The following is a 26,465-nucleotide window of genomic DNA, read 5'->3' as shown; positions in this document are numbered from 1 at the left end:
TTCTGCAAACATTAACCTTTCCATACAAGAGGCTTCATGAGAACACAACCGGCAGTTTTTCAAAGAGTTATTCATTAACAAACATACAGAAGAATACAGTGATGCCTTTGTGTGAAGATTTAAGTAGCGTTAATTATCTTAATAAATGTTTAACCTCAACAAATGAATCTTATCATGCTCTTAAAAGATGGCATTAGACTATTGCAAATTTGCTTGAGGCATTTAGTGCAGTTTCCCAAATATCTGTAGTAAAATAGAACAACTAATCTGATCAAAACAGTTTGTATCTGTATTTCTTATCTTAGTCACATCTAAAATCAGAATTTAGCATTTGTAGCTGTTCTCAAAATACTTCCTTTAGCCTATTTTTTTATATTCACAGGATACAATACTCCTATCATAAAAACATTCTAAATGAGTCCCACAACACTCAAGCTTTTTTTCATCTTTGCCTCTAGGTCTGTTCACAGAAACTGCTGTTAACTGCAGCAAAACCAGCATAGTCTCAGGGTGCTGCACAGACAAGATTCTTTCTTTTCACAAGGCAGTACCTTTATTCCTCCCCAAAGACTGCCAGCAACTGTAGTGTTTTATGCACTCAGAAAAATCCCCTAGGTTGCAACCAAACATTTTACACTCTGGCAGGTTCCTTCCTACATTCATGTTCATAGTGGGATTTTTTATTGCAGGTTTGCTGGGGCTGCAGCTCTATTTTCTCTCTTATTCTCAGCTTGCTATAAAACTCAGTTTATAAGCTGGTTAATTACGCTTGGTTTCTGTTTACAAATTGACTACCATGCTAAAAAGCCCTACAAAGAAGTTAAATAACTTTATTAAATCCTCAGATTTTTATCTATGTTTTCATTTGGTTATAAAAAACAGCAAAATATTATCCAACCCATTTGTTACAACAAGAGATTCAAAATCTGAAACTCTAACCTGGAGGTGGCTCAAAAAAAGCCTCCTGTTCTTCTTCAATTGGCTCTGTGTCATTATGTGCTGTCCGCTTGTGCATAGCAAGTGTAGAAATCTGCTTGTATGTTTTCCCACAGTGGTTACAGTTATACGGTTTGGAATGAGTATGTACAACATGGTGTTTGTATAAACTGGAATACTCTGTAAAACGTTTATCACAACCAGGAACTGTACAGACATAGGGCTTTTCCCCTGTATGGAAAACAGAAGGGGTAAAGAGAACTTTATCCAGGATGCACAAACAAAATTGACAATAAATTTGTAGATATTTACTGACAAGTCTTTATTACCAACCAAATTTCAATTTCAAAGGCAGTATCGAAGCTCTAGTTTATCAATGCAGCCTCTCACTTTTTTTTTCTTTCTTTTTTTTTTTTTTTTTTAACTGCCAGTGAAAGTTAGGCCCTTTTTTTCCTCCCTATCATTCCATATAAAATGTCCTTCTGATGAAGACAGAATGATGCAGTCTGAAAGATGCAATCTGCAGAATCTTTTGAAACTGATCCTAAGGATGAAAACAAATGGAAACTGCATCCCTGTGTGACATACGTAGCACTATGGGCTTCTGGGAAGATACCAATCTAAATGTCAGTTTGGCACAGCACTGACAATTTTGTTCCTGTATTAGTGGAAGCTCTGTACTTTTCTTCAGTGATCAGCTATGTTGTTATACTAGTAGAATTTATTTTACTTTTGAGTCTTTAAGGTCTGAAGAAATCTACAGGAAGCATATGTTTAAACAAACAGGGTTTAACATAAAAAGCACCTTTAATTTAAAATCAATGAACAAACATCCAAATTACATTATAAACTAAAAAGATAGAGATGAGTTTTTTATCTCAGATTATCAAATTTGCCTGTATTTCTATAAAATATATAAGGCTGTATATAATGCTACCAAGATGATATTATATACATAGTAAGAGTCATTAATAGCTCTTACATTTTAAAGCCTTCTAATTTGTGCAGATTATTTCTTCTGACTAACCCTGCCAATCAAGGTGGCTAAGTATTTTCAACTCTGGTCTATGAAAATAAGGATTTGATCACCATTCCTGGAGCAAGGAAAATACAACTGAGATGAAAGGGTGACTCACAAAGGTGAGCCAAAGTCAACCTCAGGCTTATGCTTTGCTGTTACTTAATATACATCTCACAACACTGGCAAACCCTAGAACTATATTAAGTATCTAACCTGGTGTCCACTGAAGGCAAAGTTTCACATTCATTTCAAAGAGCTTTGGAGCCAAATGAAATTTTTTATACCTTGACAGCAAGGAGGGAAAATTAACTGCTTACCTCTCCACAGCTGAGCGGAGATAAGGCCCAAACAAAAGTACCAGCTCAGGTCACATAAACATGACTATACCAAATTAGAGTGCACCAAAACAGTGTGAAAAAAAAAAAAAAAAAAAAAAAGAATGACACAGGCCCTCCCAAGCAGGTTTCCTTCAAAACACAGAAACACCATTCATATACCTGTGTGTATTCTCACGTGATTCTTATAATTAGTTGCACTGGCAAAAGCTCTCCCACATCCTGGTTCTGTACAGTAATAAGGTCTTTCGCCTGTATGTGTCCTGATGTGAACCTTTCTAATATTAGATGTTGTGAATGACCTGCCACATCCTTCGAAAGGACATTTAAAGGGCCTTTCACCTAAAAAAAAAAAAAAATAATAAGAAAAGGTACAGATGGAGAAAATATGAAAGAATACAAAAATCATTAAGTTACCCTAAATGTTGGAATGCAAAGCTATCTAATTAAGAGCCTCAGTCAAAAATAACCATGAGCATGTGAATGTGGAGTGCTCTTTAGCAATATCTGGCATAATTTCAGAAAACTGTAGTCTGTGATCTAAATTATGAAGTATTTAGGTTAGTACTTTATGATGTACAAAACAGACTCAGTTGCTGACTAGCTTCCATACTGTGCCATATTCTAACATGTATTTAACCCCCATACGAATTCTTACATACATTATTCAATACAAATGTATTATACTATTTGTGTATTTCTCAATTGTAATGAACAAGATGAAAAAATACCTTCATGATTTAGTATATAACCAAGATCCAGATGGATTAGTAAAACTCACCACAGAAAGCATTTAACCTAAAAGAGCAGAGCCAACTTTGTAAAGAGAGACAGCCTTGAAACTCAAGTTTCAAACCCCAAAACCAAAGCAATCACAAATACAGATTTTTTGTTGTTGTTAGTAAGACTATTATGAATTTAAACACGGTAACTCACTGAATTCCACCAAAACCTTCACCATGAACGGCAGATAAGATCAGTCCCTACCTAATCTCCCTGACCCTTCAGATCTACCAAAGCACATAGAGTTGCTGGGGGGCAGAGCAAAGCGGGGCTGACTTGGGAGAAGTGCAAGACACCTGACACGCTGTTCTGTGGTCATTTCACACTGCTTAGAGCTAAGCACATTACACTCACTGTACTGTTTACCGAAGAGCAATCTGAGAGCAAGAGAGGGCAGATTAAGTATTTAAAGTTGTATCTGTAGTGGTAAAGGCAGAAATAAAAAGTGAAGTCCTGATACAGCCGTTAATACCATGAAACTCCAAAGCAGTTAGCTCCTTGGCAGAGGAAACCGTAATTCACTCCTTAAGGCAGCTGTTTCGGGAAGGTTTTTCATTTTTCTGCCAAAAGGCAGAGCGTATGTGAGTGTACACGCCTCAATGTTGTGTTACCATGGCTCCCCTAATCCTTCCTGCACCACAGCACCTCAAGTTACAGCCTGAAAGGCGCAGGGCCGCAGTCACCCCGCCCAACGACAGACCCTCCATTACAAACCAAAACAATGACTGTTCTCCGAGAAGGCCTGCAGGAATGCCATCCGACTGGTTTGCCAGGCCAGCCTTTATGTTTCTAATGGAGTTGCTAGAAAAGTGACCTGTCTCCAGGTGATGGAGATTTCCAGCACCAGCAATGCAAAGCAGGTCACAGCGCTTTCAAGCTCTGCCCCACAGGAGCCAGGAGGAAGCCGAGCAGCGCCTGGTGCCACCAGCTTTTCTGACACCAGAATCCGTGATCCAGGGGCTCAGGAAGCTGAGGCAAAGCACATGATGGCAGCAGGAAGTGAGACTGGCCTGCCACTGAAATCACTTTGGGCTGAAATAGGCAGAAAATGAAGGAAGCACTAACGCTGGTCTGTGAGATAAAGTTTCAAAGCCATGCAAGAGTGGGCAGTGTCCCTGGACTTGCTTGCCTCCACTGGGTGCACTGTTGCATGGAGTATGAGCACACACAACTCCATCAATTTGCACAAAGGACATGGTTGTATTTTTACACGTTTGGAATATTTATTAACATTTGTTTTTTTGTAGCATATGTTTGTTCATTTTTCTGCTGCAAGAAGGGAAATGGAGATAGCAATAATCTGAGAACTATCAATCTTCATGAACCCCACAAGCAATTTATCTTAAAGCACCGAAATGTAAAAACACTGATGCCGTTTCTAAAAGGTAAACTGGATTAGTGAGGTGAAGATCCTTGTTCTTTTATAGCTGCAAATGAAACCATAGAGGCACCAAGTGACAACGTAAGTGACACTGCGAAATGTTGGTGCGTTTGCAATGGTAGTGTGAATGCTTCAGCACACTTACAATAAAAGCATGCTGGATTTGAAGTAAATTGTTAACCATGCTGAAACGCTTTTGAGCTCACTGGGCTTCAGAAAGAACATACACAGGCTCAGTTCATAAGTATAAAGTAACAGAGCAATCAGAGAAAAAAATCCACATACGTGAATTAACCAGAAAAAAAAAGTGACAATAGTACCTGTGTGAGTTCGGATGTGTTTTTGCAGGTCTCCTGAAGTCTTGAATGATTTGGTGCAATTTTCTTCTGTGCACCGATACGGCTTTTCACCAGTGTGTGTTCTGACATGACTTTTTAACCCATACCCTGAAGATAGGAAAAGACGTTACAACAGTATAAATACAAAATTAGAAACCATTTCTGATGGTTTTAAAGAGCGCAACCATCACTTTCACTCTGTACAAGCTCTTCATTCTACCGTACAGAACAACAGACCTCTAGATACAGTTTATATTTTTTTTCTTTCTTCATTTATTAATAAAGTATACTTCTTACTCCCTTCAGAGGGATAAACTGTAATGATTATAATGTGGACAAATCCTGTCTTCTGAGGAAGCTGTATGCTCTCTATCTGGTCTTTTTTTTTTCTTTTTTTCATACTAACACTATCATCTAAATGGCATTTATTAGCTCACATGAAAATCAATAATGAAGTCAATAGTAATAATATCTACTGCTATCTGGGCTCCAAGTTATTCTAATATTTTTTAAACCATATTATTATCACATGTATACATGCCAACTGACACCAGTCACAGATGCTCACTCCCTACAGGACTACTTTCAGAAACTCATCATCATTAAAAACTCTACAATCTAAAGCAAGCTTTGGATCAGATCCTCTTTGTTAACAATTTTGTAAACAGCATTTTACCAATATTTTCCCTTCTGCATTTCCCTGAAAATATCATGACCAGAGAACACCCAAAAATCAATTTAAAAACAGTAACTTGAATTTTCCTTCTGTCCACTAGTGATGTATATTTACACAAAGTAAAGTTACAGTCTGTAAGAAGATGGCACCTGCTTTAATTTCAGTGTGTTCTCAATATATCCCTAAAACACCTAGAAATCCTATTTTTGATTTCTGAAAAACACACAGGATGGCTACCAAGTAGAGCATTACTTCATTCTTAAATCTAAAATAAACTAAATTTCATGATCCAACCCAGTAAAGTTATAAATATTTAAAATGAGAGCATTCGGTACTTAACAAGAACTATACCAAAGGCAAGGGTTGTTGAACTAAGGTGGTACAATGGCTCTGACCACAAATACGGTATTAGTAGACAAAAAGCTGTTTATAGCCACACATGAATGGAGTATGAAATGCAGAGTTCACTTCAAGAGAAATGTCTTCCTGATTCAATTAGATAAAGAATACTAAAATAAGAGGACCTCCCATCCACATTCTTTTCAACTTTGAAACAGAAGATCATATGTTTGCCTCCAGCCAGCAGGTTCAGCTTCTTATTATCACCTCATTTAATTTATATTCTTAGTTTTACCTTAAGAAAGGGCTATTTTCTCAAGATAAAATATGACTGTAGCATGACAGCTGAAGACTAAGGGAAAGTGTTAAGTGTTTCACCTCATTCCCCCTTCTTCCTTTCCATCTGCTGCTCTATCTGAAATTACTTTTTTCTGTAGTTCTCATAAATGTATTCCCAAGCAGGTTCTCTAACTTAGAAGTTTAAAAAAAAATACTAAAAACTTATCTTATATGGACAAACATTAGCAAGCAGTAAGAGCTAGTCTACAAAAGATTACCTGTTGCAAAAGCTTTACCACATCCAGGATGTTCACACTGATACGGTCTGTCTCCTGTGTGTGACCTTTCATGTACCTGCCAAGACATCCAATACACTGATTTAGTGAAATGTTGCATCTGATTACTTCAAAACAAACAGCTCATTCTCAAAGACAATACATTTTATTTCTCCTCCTAAGATTCACATTAAGATGTCCTTCACTCAGTCATAGAAGTTAACAGAATAGGGTAGCAGTATTTTCCTTAAAATTACAGATGTCTCCTTCAAAGGTCTAGCCTTTTGAGTTAGTTTTGCAAAAAACATTTCTTTAAATATATGTGGAATTGACAACATGCAACTACAAAAGACAGTATGCATAAATGCCTCAGGCCCACTCTCTCTTGATTTTTAACTCCACTGAGAACTTCTACTGATCCTCTTGCATTGCATGAAATCTCTGCAGCAAGGACACCATTGTGGCATATAATCCATGCAGCCAGTTACTCACTGACTCAACAGTTTTCCACTGCAGGGAGTTCACCTCATCTGCAAGTGGTTACCTCTCTACATTTTCAGTTTCCAGTAATATTTTGAATTATTTAAAAACAAAAACAAGCAACCAAAAAACAAAACACAAGAGAGAAATAAGGAGTTGCCATTTGTAAAGAAAACGTTCCAGCTCTTCACTTTGAATGTTCGATTGTTTTGAAGAATTAGACTTATGATGAAAAAAATCTTTCAGAATCTGGAATTCTTGCATGATCATGCATACACGTAGATTAAACAAAGTGAACACTGGATTTCAAAATTACTGTGATACTGCTGGTGGAACCTACAAGAACCTACATTATTACATGCTGGCAATATAAGAGCCCAACATGATGCCACATCTACATCCAACTTAATCTGACCAGCTAAATAAGTACCATTTACAGCCAATATGTATTCTTTTTCAAGCTATAGTGCACATTTTATATAACGTTAACAGATAAAGATTATATTTTTTTTTAGCCCATGACTATAATCTATTAGATGCTCAGTTTTCAAAAAGTGCATCACCTCAGAACACTAAGCAAAATTGGATGAACATCTGAGACAACCAATTATTGTAGTATCAACCCAGTAAACATTTAACAAAACATCACCATTGCAATTATCTCTCTATCCATTTCTATAACTTCAAGCATATAATTTGTTTTTTAAAAAAATCACACCTACAAAGTACATTTTACATCTACAAAATGTACATTTACAAAAGCTCATTTTACATCTCATCACCTTAAGATGGTGAGCTGTCGTGTACAGTTTTCCACAGCCATCATAATCACAGCGGAATGCTTTCTCTCCACTCTGCTGAGATTTTGCAGTCACTCTTGTTCCATGTCCTTGCAAGACAATCTTAAATTGAAAAACAAATCATTAAAAAAATACAAAGGATTGGGAAAGTCACACCCTATTTGTAGTTAAGTCAGAGCGGATTCTAACAGGTTTCTTTTGTCTCTCTTTGCTATGCCATGTATTCCTTAGCCCTCAAAAAATAAAAAGCATAGATTCTGATGAAAGAGAGAAAATGTAAAGCATATTTACTTGTAGCTAATATATTTAAATGTGTTCATTAATTAGTCAAACAACAACAAATACAAATTAATTTGAAAAATAAGCTCAGTGGTAAAACAAGTGTTAGAAAGAAAAGGCTTAGATTACACCTAAGGCACTGGTTCTGTTCCTAAGGGAGGTTAGATGTAAGTCAGACCACCTTCAAAGATAAGTTCATGCAAAGGCTAAACAATGATTAAATACACTTATAATGAGCACTTTTTGAAAATGAAGGAAAGCATTTTGTACTTTTTCAGTGATGCATGTGTTTTGATCAAACTAACTGGAACAACTACAACTAGGTTGCACTCTTCTTTTTGCATGACACAACAGGAAAACATACATAATAGCATACATAATATCCTTTCAAACCACCCCCTTTTCTTATGGATCTGATTCCATTCCACATTGTCAAAGAGCATTTCACAGAACTGTTAAGATGGGAAGGCAGCCCTGCTGCAGCTCCACCATTCAAAGCAGTGTCAGCTGCAACATGTTGTTCGTGGCAGTGTCCTGGTGAGTTCTGAGCATCTCCAGAGACACCACAAGGTCTCTGGGCAACCTGTGCTAGTGTCCAGTCTTTCTCAGAGTCAAAAGGTTTTTTTCTCACATTTAAATTGAATTTCTTATACCTCAATATGTGCCAAATGCCTCTTATCCTGTCATTGTCAACCACTAAGAGCCTGCTCAAAACTGCACCAAGTGTTCCCGGTATGTCTCACCAGTGATGAAGGAGGCGAAGGATCACCTCCCTCAACCTGCTGGCAATGCGTTGCCTAATGCGGAGAAGACACACTGGTAACACAACCTTAGCTAAGTATGTACACTCCAACACTTTTGGATTATTTTTTCCTGTCAGGAAAACTGTTAGCATTTTTTTCTGCAGTTTTAGCATATAGCAGTATGTATGTAGTAGCTACGATCTGCTATAAAGCTGAGGGATGTCAAAGTTTAAAAGAAAATTTAAACAACTCTGTAATCAATGTGCTATTTCTAGTATCCACAAGGAAATAACCAGGCATTTTATCAATACAAAGATTGGGATAAAGGATAAAACACGCAGGAAAAAATCAGTTGAAAATCACGAGCATTTGTTTGGTCAAACAACTGTTTGCAGAAGTACACATCTTCACAACACATTAGTTGGTATGACTTGAAAATTATTAAGAATTCAGTTAGTATTATTCAGCAAGAACAGATATTGTATTAAAATTACTGTTCTTAGAAGATAATGTTCTTTAAAGAAATAAAAAATTTAGATGTTAGGCACAAAATCAAAATAACATAAAGCACCTTTATAATAATTTGACACTTTGAGAGAAATTCTGTTGTTCAAAACACTTAAATAGACAAAAAAAAACAAACCCTAAAGTTTAAAAGTAATCACAGATGCATCCTGACTTAGTTCAGACAGGTAGCACAGGAGAACAACAAAGGTAACAGAAATCTCAGATAAGATTTTTATATCATATCCATATGAACCAGTCATATGATTCTGCTTTTATCGTGAACAGATGGGTATGACAGATGTGAAAAGAAATAATGTGTGATATCCATTTGGTCACACAGACTTTTGTTCTCACATGTACAAATCACAATGAGGTTTTACGGTTTTTTACTTTGGTAAAAACCCTAACCATATGCAACTGGTTTGAATGACTACTCAGAAGCATAACATCTGTTCTGTTCTTGTGTTACTGTGACCTTCATAAAGAATTTATAAATATACACTTATTTAATACTATATCTAAATATTAAACTATTTTATCTCAAGCAACGTAGTATTTCCGAACGAGTTACAAGTAGGTATCTGATCACACCATGATATAACCACAGTTAACACTTTCAGAAATAAGCAATAGCTTTGGGCCCCTCAGTTCTTTGGTTGGCCAACTGAAGTCACCTTACAGTGGTCAGAATTTGAGACTATGCCTTAATACCTTTTGAAATATTAGATCTTTTTCATTGTTTGTTTGGATCACATAATGCTCCATAAGATTGGCTCATTCCCATATGGCATACATGTTGCCGTACACGTGTAAGATAAAGCAACCTTCTGATTCACTTCATTTTGTTTTGGGGTTGAGGCTGAAGTCAACATGTAACTGGATATTGGTAACGGGTCACTTTGTTTAATAGGCTCTTATTTAACTTTTAATTAAAACCAACCAAAACCATATTCTGCTCTTCCTTGAATTTTGCATTTTGATGGAATTGTATCTCTAATCAAACCTAAAAGTCTGCATTTCTTGATTTCATTTCTTGATTTCATTTTATGGAATATTTTCCAATACCATAGATAATGTATGTATTGGCTTTTCTCTCCTTTCAAAGTCATGCCACACACACAACTGTGGAGCATCTTTGGCTTTAAATATTGTGGGACCTAACTTAGAAACAAACAAAAAAAAAAACAAAAAAGGATTTTAAGGTCACTGTCAAAGGTGAGCCTATAATTCTACCTTTCATGGGTATTGTAAGATATTTTACCTTGGAAGATATTCTTCATTGTTATCTAGTTCATTACCTCTTAAATTACACAAAAAGCAGTATTTCTCTGATGACTCTATCATTCTCAGTGAAATGACTTAACATTTCTGATTCTGTCATTTGAGCATGTGAGGGTATAGGGTCTTGTTACTATTTTCTGTTCTTGTTCATAACTCTTTGAAGGCTACAATGTATTTTTCTTTTTTTTTTTTTTTATTTTTCTTTAATGGAGTGTTCTATGGTGAGGAAGACCGCTGTCCTTACACAATTTTACAAATCCCAGGTTAAAAAAAGTCCTCAGACTTCGTAAGTTTAACCTGTATTCTCCATTACCCTTAGAAATTTTAAATCAATACTTTCACATTGAAATGGGTTGTGAGTGTATATATATATATATATACACACATACACACACACACACTTCTACATAATAACATGATTGCAGAAGAACTGGTAGTATTTTTCTGCTTCTTTAGGGGGTTCACTAGAACAGCACCTTCAACTACTGACTGCTTACAAAACCTGAAATAAAAATAAGGGAATCTCACAGGGCAAGTGGAATGAAAATAAGGTACCAAAGAAAGAACAATCGGAGGCACATGTCTAGAATTAATCTTTCTTGACAAGAAGTTAATTAATTACTCGATTCAGTGTTCCTTCTCATTTAAGGAATATAAAAAGGAAGTTCAAGATCTGGAAAAGAACTTCTGAAATACTTACCCCCCTCACTGATGAAATACTCAGGTTAAAAAGTCAGATCTTAGAAATCCAACATAATTTTTAACTATGCTTTAAAAGAAAAAAGGGAAGAAAAAAGACAGAGACAGTATTTGAAGGTCTTTTTAAAATCATGTGAATGGATCTTGGACAGAGAGGAATATGATCTGTATGTGACATGCATAGTTTTGAAGTCTAAAATTCCTAAAAGGTGGCAGTGAAATCTGGTTCATGGCTACACAGGGCCACCTATTGTGCATGCTACTGGGCACAGGGAATAATGAAGAAATAGATGTATTACGTTATTTCATATTGTGCTACATACCTGCATTTTTTTATCTTGTTCATTTTCACCTATCATTCCTGTGCCGCTAACACTGTCATTTCCATCAATAGAGACCTGAAAAATGAAGTTGAAATGGCAAGAACATTTTCAAGTTACTTCTATTCATTTGAAAAATAGAGTTACAGTTCCTGAGTTCCTTGTTCTCTCATAGCTCTCTAGCTCCCTCTTGAAACATGATTATCCCATCTGTTAACACGAAAAGCACCACTTGTAGCACCTACATTATACGATAGGTACAGTAAGTATTTCAAGATTGTCTTAAAACAAGGTTGAAAAGACTACAAGAACCACATGTGCTAAATTAAAAAACTTCAAAAAATATTGTAATAAGCTTATACATTTAGCAACAGTGAATTCCAAATTTTAAAAAATTACACACTTTTTTTTTTTTTTAAATAATAGGGTAGCATGTCTCACTCCCTGTTAAGAAGAGCTACTTGTTTCCAAATGCACCGCTCCTTTGGAATCAAAGTACCTGAGCAGCGTATTACATCTCAACTCAAAATAGCAAAAATATAACATCTAGGCAAAGACTCGCATATTGCTCCAGATGTTTATTTTTAAATACAGTTTACAGGAAGAGAAAGGTATCTCTGCTTTCCAAGGAGCTTAGAAAAACATTTGAAAGACTATTATGTATTAATTTGAAATCATTATTTAATACTCTCTCACACGCATCAACTCAGTGTTTCATTAGTCACTGCAGAAAACAAAAACTATTTTAAAGTGTACTTTACATAGTTCCCCCTTTTATAAATGCCTCTTTGTTGAGCACTCACAATCACAATACCCTCTGCATCCATTACACTTAAGGCTGAGACCAGTGCCTCTAAATCTAGTCGGAATTCCTCTTTGCAATTCCACTCCATATCCTCTGACTTTATATTGACTGAAAGCAATAATCTCTTTTTTTACTGGTTGCTTTGAGAGTAAGATAGTGTAGACTTACCCTAAAATTAAGAGGATTTTATTTAGTCTTTATACGCGCTCTGCAAGACATGGCTAAGTGGTACTATGCCTAAAAGAGAATTTTGCTCCAAAGGAAGATCTTTGAGTTTTTCATGAAAGACTCTCTTAAATTCTAAATACAGATTTAGTCTGCCTGCAATTGCAAACATAAGGACACCTATACTGAGTAAAATTAAAGGTCAATCTAGCACACCATTTTGTTTCAAATAGTAGCCAGTAGCAGATCCTAGGGAAGACTGCAGGAGCCGGCCAAGCAAACAGTGATAGATTCCCAGAAATACACTCCCAACCTCCAAGCAATTTGTGGCTGAGAAACTTCCTGAACTAGAAGTCAGATGTTTCTACCTAATAGCCCTGGACACATTTTTCTTCTATGAATTTGTCTAATTACCCTTTGAATCCAGGGGCATATTAGCATGCGCAGTATTCTACAAGTAGTGCCATGGCTCAACTTCATGTTGTTTGAAAAAGGATCATTCCCTTCTTGTCCCTGAACCTGTGACCTGAGAGTTTTATTTGATGGTCCCCAGTTCCTATATTGGTGAAGACAATGACAAGCCACCACTCTTCTTTGTGCCACTTAAAATTTTATAAAATTATCTCCTATCCTTACCTCATATTTCATGTGCTAAGTCATCACTGTTGCCCCTTTCTGTACTTTTTTCAATGTTCTGTACCAGCTTCTATGAAAAGTATACATTGTCTTACTATGAGGCCTACATGGACATGGAGCAGAATCATAAAACCCCATTTCTCTTTTTAAGAGAAAAACAGGGGTGTAACAACTCAGCTACTATTTACTTTTGTAAGTAATGTAGATGAAGTACTTGGAAACTCACTTCTACTGACTGTCCTTGAGAAATTCTAGCAGCACCTTTCAGAATAAGGTTCTGAGATGAAAGCTGAAAGAAATTAAGTAGTTTTTCCTAGATACACAGAAGCATACTTCAGAATACAACTTCATGTTACAGAAGTGAAAAACACATGTTAAGGGAAATAGGACAAAAAAGCAAATATATTTGCATTTCTTCTATTTCTTCTTAAAACAAAAACTTACTCTTACAACAAATTGGTATTAATATGGATCCTTATCAAAAAGGACAAAGTTATGATTAATTTAAATCTAAATGCAATAATAGCTTGGCAATGTGTAAAAGCTTGTCACTACAGCTCAGCTAACTTTGAATAACCTTTTTATTTTATGAAATGTTAGGGCATAGCCAAACATAGCACAATCCAACTGGCTCTCTTAGGTTCTCCTCAGCTGTAACACACACAAATATAATGGAACGAATGGTGTATCAGCCATTTAATTATCCTAACTGGCCTTCTCCCAGAATTTGACATTTCCCAGTAACAATAAAGATGCTAACAGAATTTAGAACTAACTCTACTCTTTTCCAGAGAAAAAGAAGCACAGATTGTAATCATCCAGGAATCGACACACTGAGAACTATGAAGTCAGAAAAGTTGCAATGTCCTTTGTAACAGTTGGGTCATGCTTTACAGGGGTCCATTAAGGTGCAGGACATGAATTTTTAGTATCACACTATATTTTATGTCTTAGAGAAAGTAATTATTTACTTGTCTAAATCAGTTTCAAAATCAGCCTGACTCACATCATTTTGGCGTTCAATTTCTTGTTCTCTTTATGCACACATACTGGAGCTGCCTGTGACAGTGAAGCACCGTCATGACAATTTGGTGTTCTCTCTTTTAAGAGTCTGAAGACTCTCTTGTCATTTTATTTCACAATATATCACAATTGGCTTTTGCCGCCAGGTATCACATGATGTGACATTAAAACATTATGGATAGATGAAATGTCTTTCAGTATACCTTAGCTGCATATTGCTCCAAAGCACTGATGGTATCTGGGTCAATGGCAGCATCTCCTGTATGAAGACCAGCCACTGTGCCATCAGCTTGAATGGCTAAAATGGTATCTGACTGTGGCATCTGTACTGCATGGTGAATGTAGGCAGTAGTCCCATCCTCCAACTGGACTGCTTGTAATGCACTCTGGTCGTAACTGTCTGAGAAGTAACATTATGAAATGTTATGAATGAAAAGGAATACTGATATCTGCAGATAACATGAGAAACTACTGCTACTTAGAAAATGTTTCCAAAAAACATATATATACATATATATATATATATATATATGTATGAAATATGAGAGAAATAAAATCACTGAAAACATTACTATGAATAGCACTGATTAAGTTCTTTCAAGACAACATCTGTATCTTCTACTTCTGCACAGCTGCAGAAATGCATAACCAGTTTGCTATCAGTCTAGCTTTATTTACAAAGGAAATCAGGACTAGAAATATGCTTTCAGTTCCTAATCCATTCAAGAAAATTTAAAATATTTGTCACATATGCTTCAGATTTTAGAATTCAAACATCCAATCATTTTAAGAAAATAATCATACAAATAAAATATATGCAAAATAAACACAGAAAGCATAGGATGACTTAAAGAATAAATTCTTTGTAATATTCTCTTTTCGTATTTTTGACTGTAGAATGCAATTCTTGTTACAGTAGTCTAAACAAACTTAAAATAGCTACTTGTTCACTTTTTGAAGAGAAATAGGACTGTTTCTAAGACTAGTGTAAACAGATTCTGCAGAAACCTAGGTTATCATTTAAAATAAACGTGTTTGCATTCTTAACTGTCAGTTGTCACATTTTCTGCCCTACTACCTAATGACAAATTGTAAGTGGCATATCTTTAAAATGTGATCCTAATAAGGAACTGAACCAGTCTAATTTCAGTATTTTCTAGATGACACCATGTAAAAGAGAAAAAAAACCTACAATGGGAATCATAATAATGATGTCATCGTCTAAATACAGTACCATATTTTATACTGGTGAAGTTCTGTTGAACCGTAATAATAAATCACACTTCAAAAAACATTTACCTTTGGAGGTGTGATGAATAAATGCTGTAGTTCCATCTTCCAGCTGAACTGCCTGTCCATCTTCCAGACGCAAGCTGTCCCCTGTTTGGAAGAAAGAATTACAATGCTTCAACAATAGTTTGAAAAATCCATTAGTTACAAAAACAATCTCTTCAAAACTGTTTGCATTAAGATGAGAAATGAAGCTGTTCTCATGAGCATTAATTAGTCAGTATCAATACTTGCCAGTAATACGGTATTTAAAAATACATATCTTGTATTATTACACTTACTACTTTTAGGCATGGGTACATGTTGAACGTAAGCTGCAGAACCATCTTCTAGTTGAATCACTTGGCCATCCATCAATTTACCATCTGAAATACATTGTGAGATTCTTTAAAAATATTCTGCATGACCGTTCACACTTTAAACACACAGTTGATACTTTCAGTATTAAAGTATCAGTAAAAGTCACAGAGAAACACTGGTAATGATGAAGCACAATATGGCTGTATAATGATGGTTTTTAAATTCTGGGACAAAAAACGGGGATAAAAGGCATGATCGTTGAAGTAAATTTATCCACCATAAAGTACTATTATCTATTAGCTATTATTACCTATCCACTAGGCAGAATGTTGATATTTGGGTTTGAGGAATAAAGATCATTTAATTTCTGTTTGACTTATGTCCTAAGATTTGATAGCTGCACTTTATTAGTACTGGAAATAAACATTTATTTTATATTATTACTGTAAAACCCCAAATGAGATTACAGCTTTGTAAACACTGTAAATATTTTCCCTGATTTTACAATACAATGGGTTTATATTCCAAAGACAGGGTTAAACAGGCGAATACAATGCCAATACAAGTAAACTTCTAGCCACTGACTTACCTTTAGAATTGTGCTGTATATAAGCTGTGGAGCCATCAGCAAGGGTAACTGCTTGCAAACTTACACCTTCCATATTTTCTAAGTTGTCACCATCTAGTTAGGAAACAAAAAACATATTTACTATTAGCAGCATCAAACCTTAAAAATCAGTAGTTAAGTAACTCCAAAAATAATGACATCATTTAAAACACAATGATTTTAGAAATAATAATAGGTAACAATTCTTATCTGCTCTCTGGTTTTTGAGCTTTGAAAATATACTCGCTCTATAAACATGACAGCTACAACGTTATTTGCCTTAACTGAAAAATTTACGTCATTGAATAGATGACTACAAAGTTCAGGTTTTGGGAGAAATACTAATTAGGTCATGAGCCCCAACAGTGAAATGGTGATATACATTTGTGGCAATAATTTTGTTCTGTACACTATTACCTATCATTAATATATGCTAATCTGTTTAGATTAAAATAGATTTACGAAAAAAAAATCAATTAAAATCATAACAAAGCTGTAAGAAAACATCAAGTTTAAAACAATCCTAAATCAGCAATCTATTTTAAAACTGAACTACTTTAATATATACTTAGGTGACAGTTACTAAGTATAAAACAGTATATCTATCGTGAGAATTAAGTCACATTTCATAGTCCTTATTTTGGCACATTTATACTCCCATTACCTTAATTAAGGGATTGTTCTCTTTCAGAATTCTATCAGTGAGTTTAATCAATCTCAGCTAACTAAGAAATAATTTTCTGATTTGTGTTAGATTCTTCATTTAGGATACGCTACCTGAGTTTTAGAGTTTTATCTAAATTTCTAACAGAAAAGACACAATAAAGTACAGATATTTTAACTGAATGTTTACCTTGCACAGCTACAGCTTCTGTCAGACAGAGAGTCACGTGCTGGGCCTCCATTCCTCCTCCAGAAAATTCAGTCATTCCCTGAGAGTCTCGATTTATCTGAGCTAGTAACATTGTCTACCTAGAAAGAAAGGATTCACAAAGCGTAAATACAAAATATAAATACAGAACAAGAACTAGTTAAATACAAGCCAAGTTTTATTGTATTTCTATGTAAATACTACAAACATTTTATGTTACTTTCCACATAGACACAACGCAATGAATGACTTATCTGGAAAGAAAGTCAATGGAAAAAAAAAAGTTATTTCAAATAGTTAAATATTATTACATTAGTTAACTAAGCTAAGAGCTATTAAGAACTTCAGGCATCATTTAGTAAATTGAAGAATTGAAGTTATACTAAAGAAAAGAAAAATGTACAAAGAAAAGCGGTGGTAATGATGGTACAAATAATGAGACCTTTTTGTCCCCAGAATCACAATAAAGCTGACAATTCACCCATGGTCATCCATAACACCAGAGCCTTTACTATATATAAAAAAATATCTCCAGTGCCAGTAGGAGTTTCAGAAGCAGATAACTGATGAAACACACACTTCACACACTTGATTAGCAAGCCTGATGGAATGATCCAGCTATGTCACTAAACTTACCAGGAAGATTTATATCACATTTGTATCATATATACACACACAAAATAATTACAAAATAATAAAGCATCTCACAATAAAGTGCATTAATAAGAAAACAAGATAGTGATTGCTCAGTGACAGTCACAACTCCACACATATCTCACAGAACCGCCCATCTCTTTGGATACCAATTTTTTACCCAGGCAATTTTCAATATGGGATCTTAAGAAGTCTATTGAACCTGAAAGGCCGTTACTAATTTTCAGTATTACTGGATTAAGCTATAAAATAAATACATAGCATTGTATTCTGTGAACTCAGATGCTGGCTTCCACCACAGGAAAAAAAACCTGAGTGACTGAATTCTGCTAGCCCTTTAGTTAATGCCACATGCAGAGAGATGTGGATGTAAGGAAAAACAGTACATGGAATTGCAATCGAGGCTACAGTCTATTTAGTCAACAGTTTTTCTTACAATAAGCAGTAGTTAGGTAATCCACAAAAAAGGTATAGAAAAACAATCAAGGCTTTTAATCTTAGCATGATTCCATGGCCAACTGTTTTGTAATTCAAGACTGAGAATAATCTAGGATTTTTTTTTTACTTATAACTAAGTTTCTAAATAACCAGACTACTTTTACCTCTATGATCTGGAAATCTGCCCTTGAAAACGAGCAGCTCATCAGTGGTCTCCAAACCCACTCTGAAACTCAGGTTAGTAGCTCAGAACTACGGGATAAGGCAGTGTCCCCGTGCTCCGATGTTACACCGAGCACCACAAACCTCCTGAGGCTGGGCCTGAACTCTAAATCCTGTTGGCATGTGAGATTCTTGTTGACAGTTTGGTTATCTGTTAGAGATCCTGGTTAACGGACTGGATACAGTTTAATGAGGAAAATGGAAGGGGTATCTTAAGGAAGGTTTTAAGTCACCTGTAAAAAATAACAAACCACTGGTGTTTTCATGAGTTACCTTGCCTTGAATACTGTATATGAAAAAACACCATTCAGGATTAGTACACAATTCAGTAAGAAACACACTTCTCAAGATTAAAATCGTACCTAATATCCATCTGGAATATTAAGGGCATAAAATATAGGTTTGAAGTAGAGAATCTTAATCTTGGAACAATGCTAGGCATCAAAATGAAGAAACAGTTAAGAGGAAGTAAAATAAAAATCCAAAGGGGTGTAAGAGATTTTTTTTTAACCTCCAAGGGAAGATGGGAAATTCTTGTTGGCAGCATCCTTTTCAAGAAAAGAAGCTCTTATAGAAAATGAGGTCCCTAAAATGGGTGTAATACAACAGGAAAAGAGCCAGCACAAAGAAGCCACTCAGGCTACATGGCATTTATACTAAATGTTTCTAAAGAAAATGAAATAGCTTTATTCTGGGGGGTGCTATAGCCTAAGCAACAGGAACTGTGCTAGGACACGAGATCATGAGTTCCACTCCTTGTTCTGCCATCTCCAGGTTACTAACTTTGGAAAAATAGCTGTGTTCCCTGTTACTCAGCGTTCCCTATTATCCCTATCCTAATATATGGACAAAACACTGACCTAGAAAGCGCTCTGCTTGTCAACCACAAATGGGAGAACACGGGATAGCTGCAAGACCAGCTGAAGCGAGTACCGTAGGAAACGGCCCCACCCTCAGTGCTCGTGCACTGTGCAATGATTAAGATCAGAAAATTCATGCAGTTTGAAACAAAAAATTAACTAGCACCAAGAAAGGTTTCATTGTAGACCAGTTTGTTGGGACTGCTTTCTGGAGGTACTGCCAACTTACAGCAAGCCTAATTAAATATGGTATCAGATGGAAATGGGGCACAGAGGTCACCTGCCTCCTCACTGCTAGCACAGCGCTCTGTGCTGACAAGGATTCCTGCTCATTCCACTTTCAGGACACTTTGCAGAATGGCTGAAAAGCATTGAGACCACTCCACGCATCAGGGAAGGCAGGCTACACAACCACTGCTTTTGACTGTCTTCTGAAACAACTCTAGCACGGACTGGATCTTGAAGGTGTTTCAGCTCAGGTCTATTTCAGAGGATTCCCTCTCCTAGATAAAGTATCTCCTAAGAAGCCCTCATCATCTATGCTATCTGCCTTTAAAACAGAGTGATGACCTTTCTCCAAAGCTTATGCCTCTTCTCTAAGCACTGGGGAGGTGGAGAAGCAGCTAGTTGACTCAGACAACTGCAAAGCCCTGCAAGAGTCAGAGCAGAACACACTGCTTAAAGGGTCAATGGCTATTTTAGAAAAAAATTTAAAAAAAAAAGGAATCTAATGCAAATTAATTCAGGGGCCAAAGGAGAAAAAATAGTCCTTGAAATTATTTTACAGTGTTTGCTGCCGTAATGCAGCCCACCATACACTATGAGGAATCAGTGAACTGCTGCACGCAATGCTCCTTCCTTTCCTCTAACCCAGGCTTTCCATGACCCCTTCCAGACAGCTGTGCTGGCCTGGTTCTGACTCCTTTCAAACGATCCCTTCCAATCTAACCTCTTCCCGATCCTCTGCCCTTCTGTTAGCTTCCTATCCTCAACTTCTAGAAGCACCACGTTCCTTCTGCAGCTGGCCCTACCACAGCACCAAATTCTCAGTGCCTTCCTCTTCAGCCCGCCCTTGTCAGAACAACCCAACGCGCTCCCGAATGCATCCCAAGTCCTTCTGCAACTGTCCCACCAGGGCTCAGAGCAAAACCCCAGCCTTCCCTCAGTGTCTGGCCATGCGGCAGTTCTGCTGTGTTCCTCTGCTGTGCAGGGAAGAAGGCCCCCAGGCAAAAGCAGAAGCCCTGATCACTTTGGGGCTCTCTTCTTCCCCCCCCAGCAAAGAACACGGGCTAAGCAGACAGCTCTTTGAGGTCTGAGGAAGAGGATGGGGAGAGAACAAAGAGAGAGGGCTGGCCAACACTGCAGAGAAATGGGTCAGGATACCTCAGTAAAACTGTTTCACAGACCTTGCTGCCACCTTTCTTGTTTGTTAAATCAGAGTGGGCAACTACTGGCACAGATTGCCAAGGACTCTGTCCTTGTAGGTGTTCAAGACCTGATACAGCCCTGTGCAACCTGTCCAGATCAGCATCACCGTGCTGCCAGTACATCACTCGCTATGCAAATCTCATCTCCTGTTGTATTTTGACTGTTTTTTTATTTTATTTTTATTTCGAAGCCAGTCGGTTTTGATCAAATCAAAGTCTCTTCCCTTATACTCAGCTTCTTGCTTCATTGTGCTCCCTCCCCTTTTCTGCTAACTGGCTTATATGCTGTTCTCTCCCCAGCCTCCAGTACATTTGTCTGTACCCTGCCAATGCAAACCTCACCAGCATTTATTTCTGTGTATTTGCATCACTCAGTTTTTTCTTTAAACCTCCTGCCTGCCAGGAATTTTGCCAGCATGAACCTGGAAGAGAAAGACCTCCTTGACCAACTTGCAATATTGCAGCTCATTAGTTGAAAAGCCGTTGAAAGCAGCCATTTTTAGGAAAACACATGAACCCTGGCCTGAGGCCCGCAGACACCACACCAGGCTGCTGCACGTGTACTCCGGTTAATCTCAAAAGCTGTCTGTCCTACAGGAGAGGCACAAGTACAGCCTTCATCAGGAGGTACTCACTGAAGTGAAAAATCGCGACTCGATGCTGGCAACTCTTGCGTATCTTCACGGCTCACGTGCAAGCTGCAGGTCTGAAAGGCACATCGCAGAGGTATTTGGGAAGACGTTCACGGGGACTGCAACACATCTTGCTTCCTGACATGTTCGGTCACCAAAACGTTCATGCATGGAGAATCTTACCTTTTTTATTATTATTATTATTATTTTTTTTTTTTTTAAGATTGTTGGGATACTACCCCTAGAAAAAAATAGCCTGAGACAAAAATTACTAGTCTGAAAAACCCCTGAACTGAAACCAGGGCCTGAGAGAAGGAAGCAAAAGCCAGTCGCAAGAAGTGATGCTGAAGCAGGGCTCACACTGGTAGTCACAGGGCAGAAGCAGTCCGCCACCTGTGCTGCTGACTTCACAACGCTTTTTGACAAAAGCTGCACCAGAAAGGTGCAAACAAAGCACACACCAGGGTATGTGCGCATAACTTTTTTTTATTAAAAATAAAATAAAATCCTCCAAATGTGAAAAATGGTAAACTTCCATCAGCTTTAAGTTCTCAAAACTCGTGAGTCTGCAGCAAAGGGGGGAAGGACTTCTTGTGAAGACTTGATGAAGTGGCCTGTTTAGAGAGCACCTGCCGCAATTCTGCCCCCCACTTAACCCTCAAATGAACGGACTCTTCTGGATGCCGTCACTGGCTTAGGAGAGAAGATGCAATGCTAAAAGAGAAGTTGTTATGTACACTCTATACAGCAGCTGGAAACAGAAGCCCTAGCTGAAAATTCGGAATTGAACAAGTAGAAAACGGCAGGTGGGACTTAGGCAATTGAAAAGGAAAGCAAGCACTGGTAGAGGGCATATCACTGAGCAGAAGAAATTGGGTTTGGAGGACTGGGAAGTCAAGCAGCTGAGAGGAGACCGAGACTTTGGTAGTTGAGAATGTGGCAAACAAAAGCAGGAATTTGGCATTTCCAGCATGCCTATAAGGCTGCATTGCTGGGCAAAGAAAAGAACTGTAGTAACAATAGCAGAAACTCCTCAGAGAGGGGAAAAAAAAAAAGGATGATACTTTGGGAATCAGTAACAGGAAAATGAATAGTTTTTAATAGCAGTCAAGTAGGAAAAGTTACTGTTATAAAATGCAAGGAGGGAAAAGAAAGATCTGGCATGTGCAGGATCAAAGAACTATGAAAGGAGGATAGGAAAAAAAGCTCCTCCGGACATTAGGCTACCTTGTGATTGTTCACGCTCGTTGCACAGACAGCACTAAGAAGTTTGAAGTAACATCCATTTATTTCAAAACATTACTTTTATTTTTAATACATTTCTAATGATGTACAAAACTGTTGTAATTTTATTCAACGTTCAAAAACAGCAAACAATTACCAGTCCAGAAAAGGAAAGTGGCAAACGACACAACCCCGCAACTGCAAAACTTTCATTGAGGAGTTTTAGGAAACCGTACTCCTACGTTGGACAAAGCTGAATCCCAAGATCAGCTCGTGTCTGTCAGCACACTAATGGAATTAAACACTGGCTGCATCAGGGTCCTTAACAATTGATATGATTGCAAATACCCGTGCGGTCACTTTCCTGAAGGAGTCTGATTAACAAACGTTTGTAAAATGCCAAAATTAATGCCTACAATTAGCATTCTGGTTAAATGCACTTCAACTGGTAACATATATTGCAGGCTTCCAGGTCTCAGTGTAAAAAATGACTGACAGACTGAAAAACCAGATACAAATTGTACAGATACAAACTGTATCTGTAGCCCAGACACAATTTGTGTTAGGGGTACAGCTTACTCATTACCCAACCTTGTCTGATGGCTGTAAGCTCACAAATACAAACAGTGCCACTGAGGTTCCCACAAATCTCATTTCTGTTCCCCTATGTACCTGTACGATAATCTTCTCCACTATAACCCTGGCAATTTGTAGCAGGGTCAGAAATGAAACCTAGATCCTGTTGATGCTTTGATCCAGCGTTTCAGGAGAGCAGACATGGGTTTCTGTCTCCTTCAGCTGCCCTTGCCCCTTGCAGCACTTCACCAACGCACTGAAGCATTGATTTCATAACCAATGGGTCAGACTGACTTGTAGTGGATAAACCCAACAAGAGCTACCTGGTGTTAGGCGTTTCTCTGTTTCTTAGTGTTTTGTTCTCTAACTTTAACTTCCTTTACATTATTTTTCCAATCACTCGTAAAGGCAACCCCCACATAACTAAGCAGCGATTTCCACCATGTTACAGGAACGAGGCCGAAAATACAGAAACAAACCTGTACTAAGGGATCTGTAACAGCTGGATTCAGGGAGACCGGTCACTGAAGAGGGGGTAAGGCACGCACTTTAATAGCGCATTACAGATGTATTTTCTGGACAGCAGGAAGCGTTGCAAATTACGAACCACGGGATCTAACCCTGGCCCTACAGAACCTAATGAAGACTGACAGCACTGTCAAGTGCATAAGCGGTTTGCACGTGCTCTGAATGGCAGCACAGTCAACTTGCAAAGACTTGCGTCACCCAAAGCAGGGGCTCACAGTCAAGCTTGAGGTTCAGTTTCAGTCTTTTTGCAGTATTTCAACCTTGTTGCTCCCCTAGAGATGCATCGTATTGATAATGCAGTCAAAGGCTAATTCACTGCCAGAATTTGGTATCTCTTCGCAAATAACACACCAATGTAATATCAAATGTACCACTGCTGTACCAAAGCACAGCTGGCCTCAGTACGCAGACAGAACATTTAACTTCACCTAACTGCGTTACATGCCAGCAGTCTTCCCCCGAGTCATCACCATACAGTCACTGTGCCCAGCAGGGCTTTAGATGTAGCCCAAGAAAGGGCCATATAATCTGTGGCAAAATGTCCAATTCAGACGTGGCTGAAAACAGCACTGCATCATTCAGAGTATGTGTGTGTGCACACTGGTTGGCAGGCAGATGACAAGAGGAACAACGTGGACTCAGCTAGCAACACATGCCAGCAAGTTGCTCTGAACTCAGACGGCCTTCCTTGCCCCAGCTGAGACACATCCCTCCTGTCCCAGACCAATTTGCTTTACCAATGCTCACTCATACCTTCTTTCTTCTTTTCTTTAAAAAATAAAACCAAAACCCCACAACTCTCTACTGCAGACTGACTGGTAATACGTTATTTTTGCTTTCACAGACAAAAAAGTAAGGATAAATAATAATATGCATGTTCAGAAACTGAATGCTAGGCCAGCAATCAGAAGAAAGCTTGTAGGTCATCTGACTTTCTTTGATACCTGAAAGACTTTGAATGCTATTAACAAAGCTGAAAGAAAATTTGGAATGTTTTTCAGCCTGTTAGTGAGTTAAGCCACTACAGATTTCATCCCAAGTGTATTTTTCCCCAGGAAGTTGCAAAGCAAGAAAGAGACTAGAAGCTCTTAACTGATGAACCTCTGTGTCTTCACATCTATCAGGAATTTTGACTGGGTTGTGTGGATATGAGTTAATTAGTAATCTGATAACTACATTGCAGATGTATCAGTATTAGCCATAACAACCTGCAGCGTTTTAGGCAATGCTTGTCCTTCAGAAACTCATTGGAAAGCCTTCTGAACTATGAACCTTTACCCTGAATTACAAAAAAAAAAAAACAAAACAGTAAGTGTAAACTGGAAAACACAGCATATAAATATATGCCAATACCATGATATCTCAGTAGGAATATGCTTAAGGTATGGGCATCACCACCAAACTTGCAAATACAGATCATCTTCCAGCTCCAGAGAATTCTGTCGTCAGTCATGAAGTCCAAGAGCATGAAGCAGATAACAGACTTTTCACCCCTCGAGTATTTACAGAAAAAAAAACATTCAGCAGATGACAAAATACAGAGTGAGGGCAGCAGCAAGCGGTTGTAAGTGTAAATCTGGTGTCAGCTTGGAACACTGTACAACTTGCTGGAACTGTAAATTCCATCCAGAACTGAGCAGTTTGGTTATTGAGCAAGTGTCACCGCGGTGGAGCAAAGTGCAGTCCCACTGTATCATTAAGAAAGCAGCGTAGCCCAGAACATTTTAGCATTCACTGCAAGCATTCGCTAATTTTGTCCAATTCGGTGTTTGCGTCACCGATCAACAACTCCTGCTGTGCAAAGCAGAGCAGGAAGACCAAAACCGTAGTTCCATGAGTAAATATAACCAAAATCAAATTAAGTTGCAGACAGAGCCCCTTAAAACCAACCGTGCCACAATGCGAACGCATTTGGTCATGTTGCATGGCTTCCTGTCACTCCTCCCACAGAAAGGCAGTGTCTGTGGGCAGGCGCCTCCCTTCCATTTCTCACTCCATCCGTGGGACACCTGAACACTTCTCTATTTACAGGAACTGGCGCTTCAGGTTCCAGATGAGAATCCATCTGTTAGGACCAGGATCCACCCGAGGGACCCAGAAGCTGCACAGAAACCTTCATTTAAACTTCCAGGAGCCCTCGGGGCACAAGGGTAGGCTTACTCATTTTCCAGTCTCTTTACCGAGTCCACCTATTTCCCTGCAGAACAGCAGAGAAGAAAAGCCAAACCGACCACCTATTGGTTGGGAGAGCACGGAAAGCACGCTGGCGAGCTGTAGAGAAGTTGAAGCAATGTGACGGTACAGGAAGAAAAGCCAGTGGCAAGGCAAGGCAAACAAAGGTTGGCCTGGGATGCTATTGTGTGTACATACACAGGTCAGGGGCAGGAGAAGTTAGAGCAGACGGTGTGGGAAGCGGAAATCCTGGGGACGATCACGGAAGAGAGTCAAAATGCAGACAGGAAAAGAGTAGTGAAAGAATCAGACTGCAAAAGCACAGATGTGCTCTGCCTCTCAACTACTTGTGTTATGTGCACTGTAACACTTGGAACTGGAAGAATTGCTCTGATTACCAAGAACGTGTCAATTGCTTTGTGCGTGGAAGCTCATCTACATTCAGTTGAGCCCTATACTTTGGAAAACAGAATTTGTTTTGACACCAATGCCAATTAAAGACTCCCCAGAACTTAATAACAGTGTTTCTCAAAGACACCACCTATGCTGAGCATGTTTTACCC

At 37.9% G+C, this 26,465-nt stretch overlaps 1 protein-coding gene across 2 annotated transcripts in view; it reads right to left on the bottom strand.

Moving 5' to 3' along the window:
• The window catches only part of ZNF143 (zinc finger protein 143), a 37,218-nt gene that overhangs the window by 8,321 nt on the left and 2,432 nt on the right, over positions 1-26,465 (bottom strand). The window contains exons 1-12 of one of the 2 annotated variants that reach the window (XM_005014890.6): positions 21,406-21,560; positions 17,152-17,270; positions 16,281-16,373; positions 15,673-15,756; positions 15,401-15,481; positions 14,305-14,501; positions 11,476-11,550; positions 7,626-7,745; positions 6,367-6,442; positions 4,777-4,902; positions 2,455-2,634; positions 940-1,167 (exon numbers count right to left, since the gene is read on the bottom strand). In XM_005014890.6, the coding sequence (XP_005014947.1) occupies positions 940-1,167; positions 2,455-2,634; positions 4,777-4,902; positions 6,367-6,442; positions 7,626-7,745; positions 11,476-11,550; positions 14,305-14,501; positions 15,401-15,481; positions 15,673-15,756; positions 16,281-16,373; positions 17,152-17,263 (1,372 nt within the window). In that variant the 5' untranslated portion in view covers positions 17,264-17,270; positions 21,406-21,560. Of the gene's footprint in view, positions 1-939; positions 1,168-2,454; positions 2,635-4,776; positions 4,903-6,366; positions 6,443-7,625; positions 7,746-11,475; positions 11,551-14,304; positions 14,502-15,400; positions 15,482-15,672; positions 15,757-16,280; positions 16,374-17,151; positions 17,271-21,405; positions 21,561-26,465 lie in introns of those variants that run through there. The other variant, XM_027461359.3, reaches the window with a different exon arrangement.

The sequence above is a fragment of the Anas platyrhynchos genome, chromosome 5, assembly GCF_047663525.1.
Source record: "Anas platyrhynchos isolate ZD024472 breed Pekin duck chromosome 5, IASCAAS_PekinDuck_T2T, whole genome shotgun sequence".
NCBI classification, from domain to species: Eukaryota; Metazoa; Chordata; class Aves; order Anseriformes; family Anatidae; genus Anas; species Anas platyrhynchos.
This window is presented reverse-complemented; position numbering and strand designations above follow the sequence as displayed.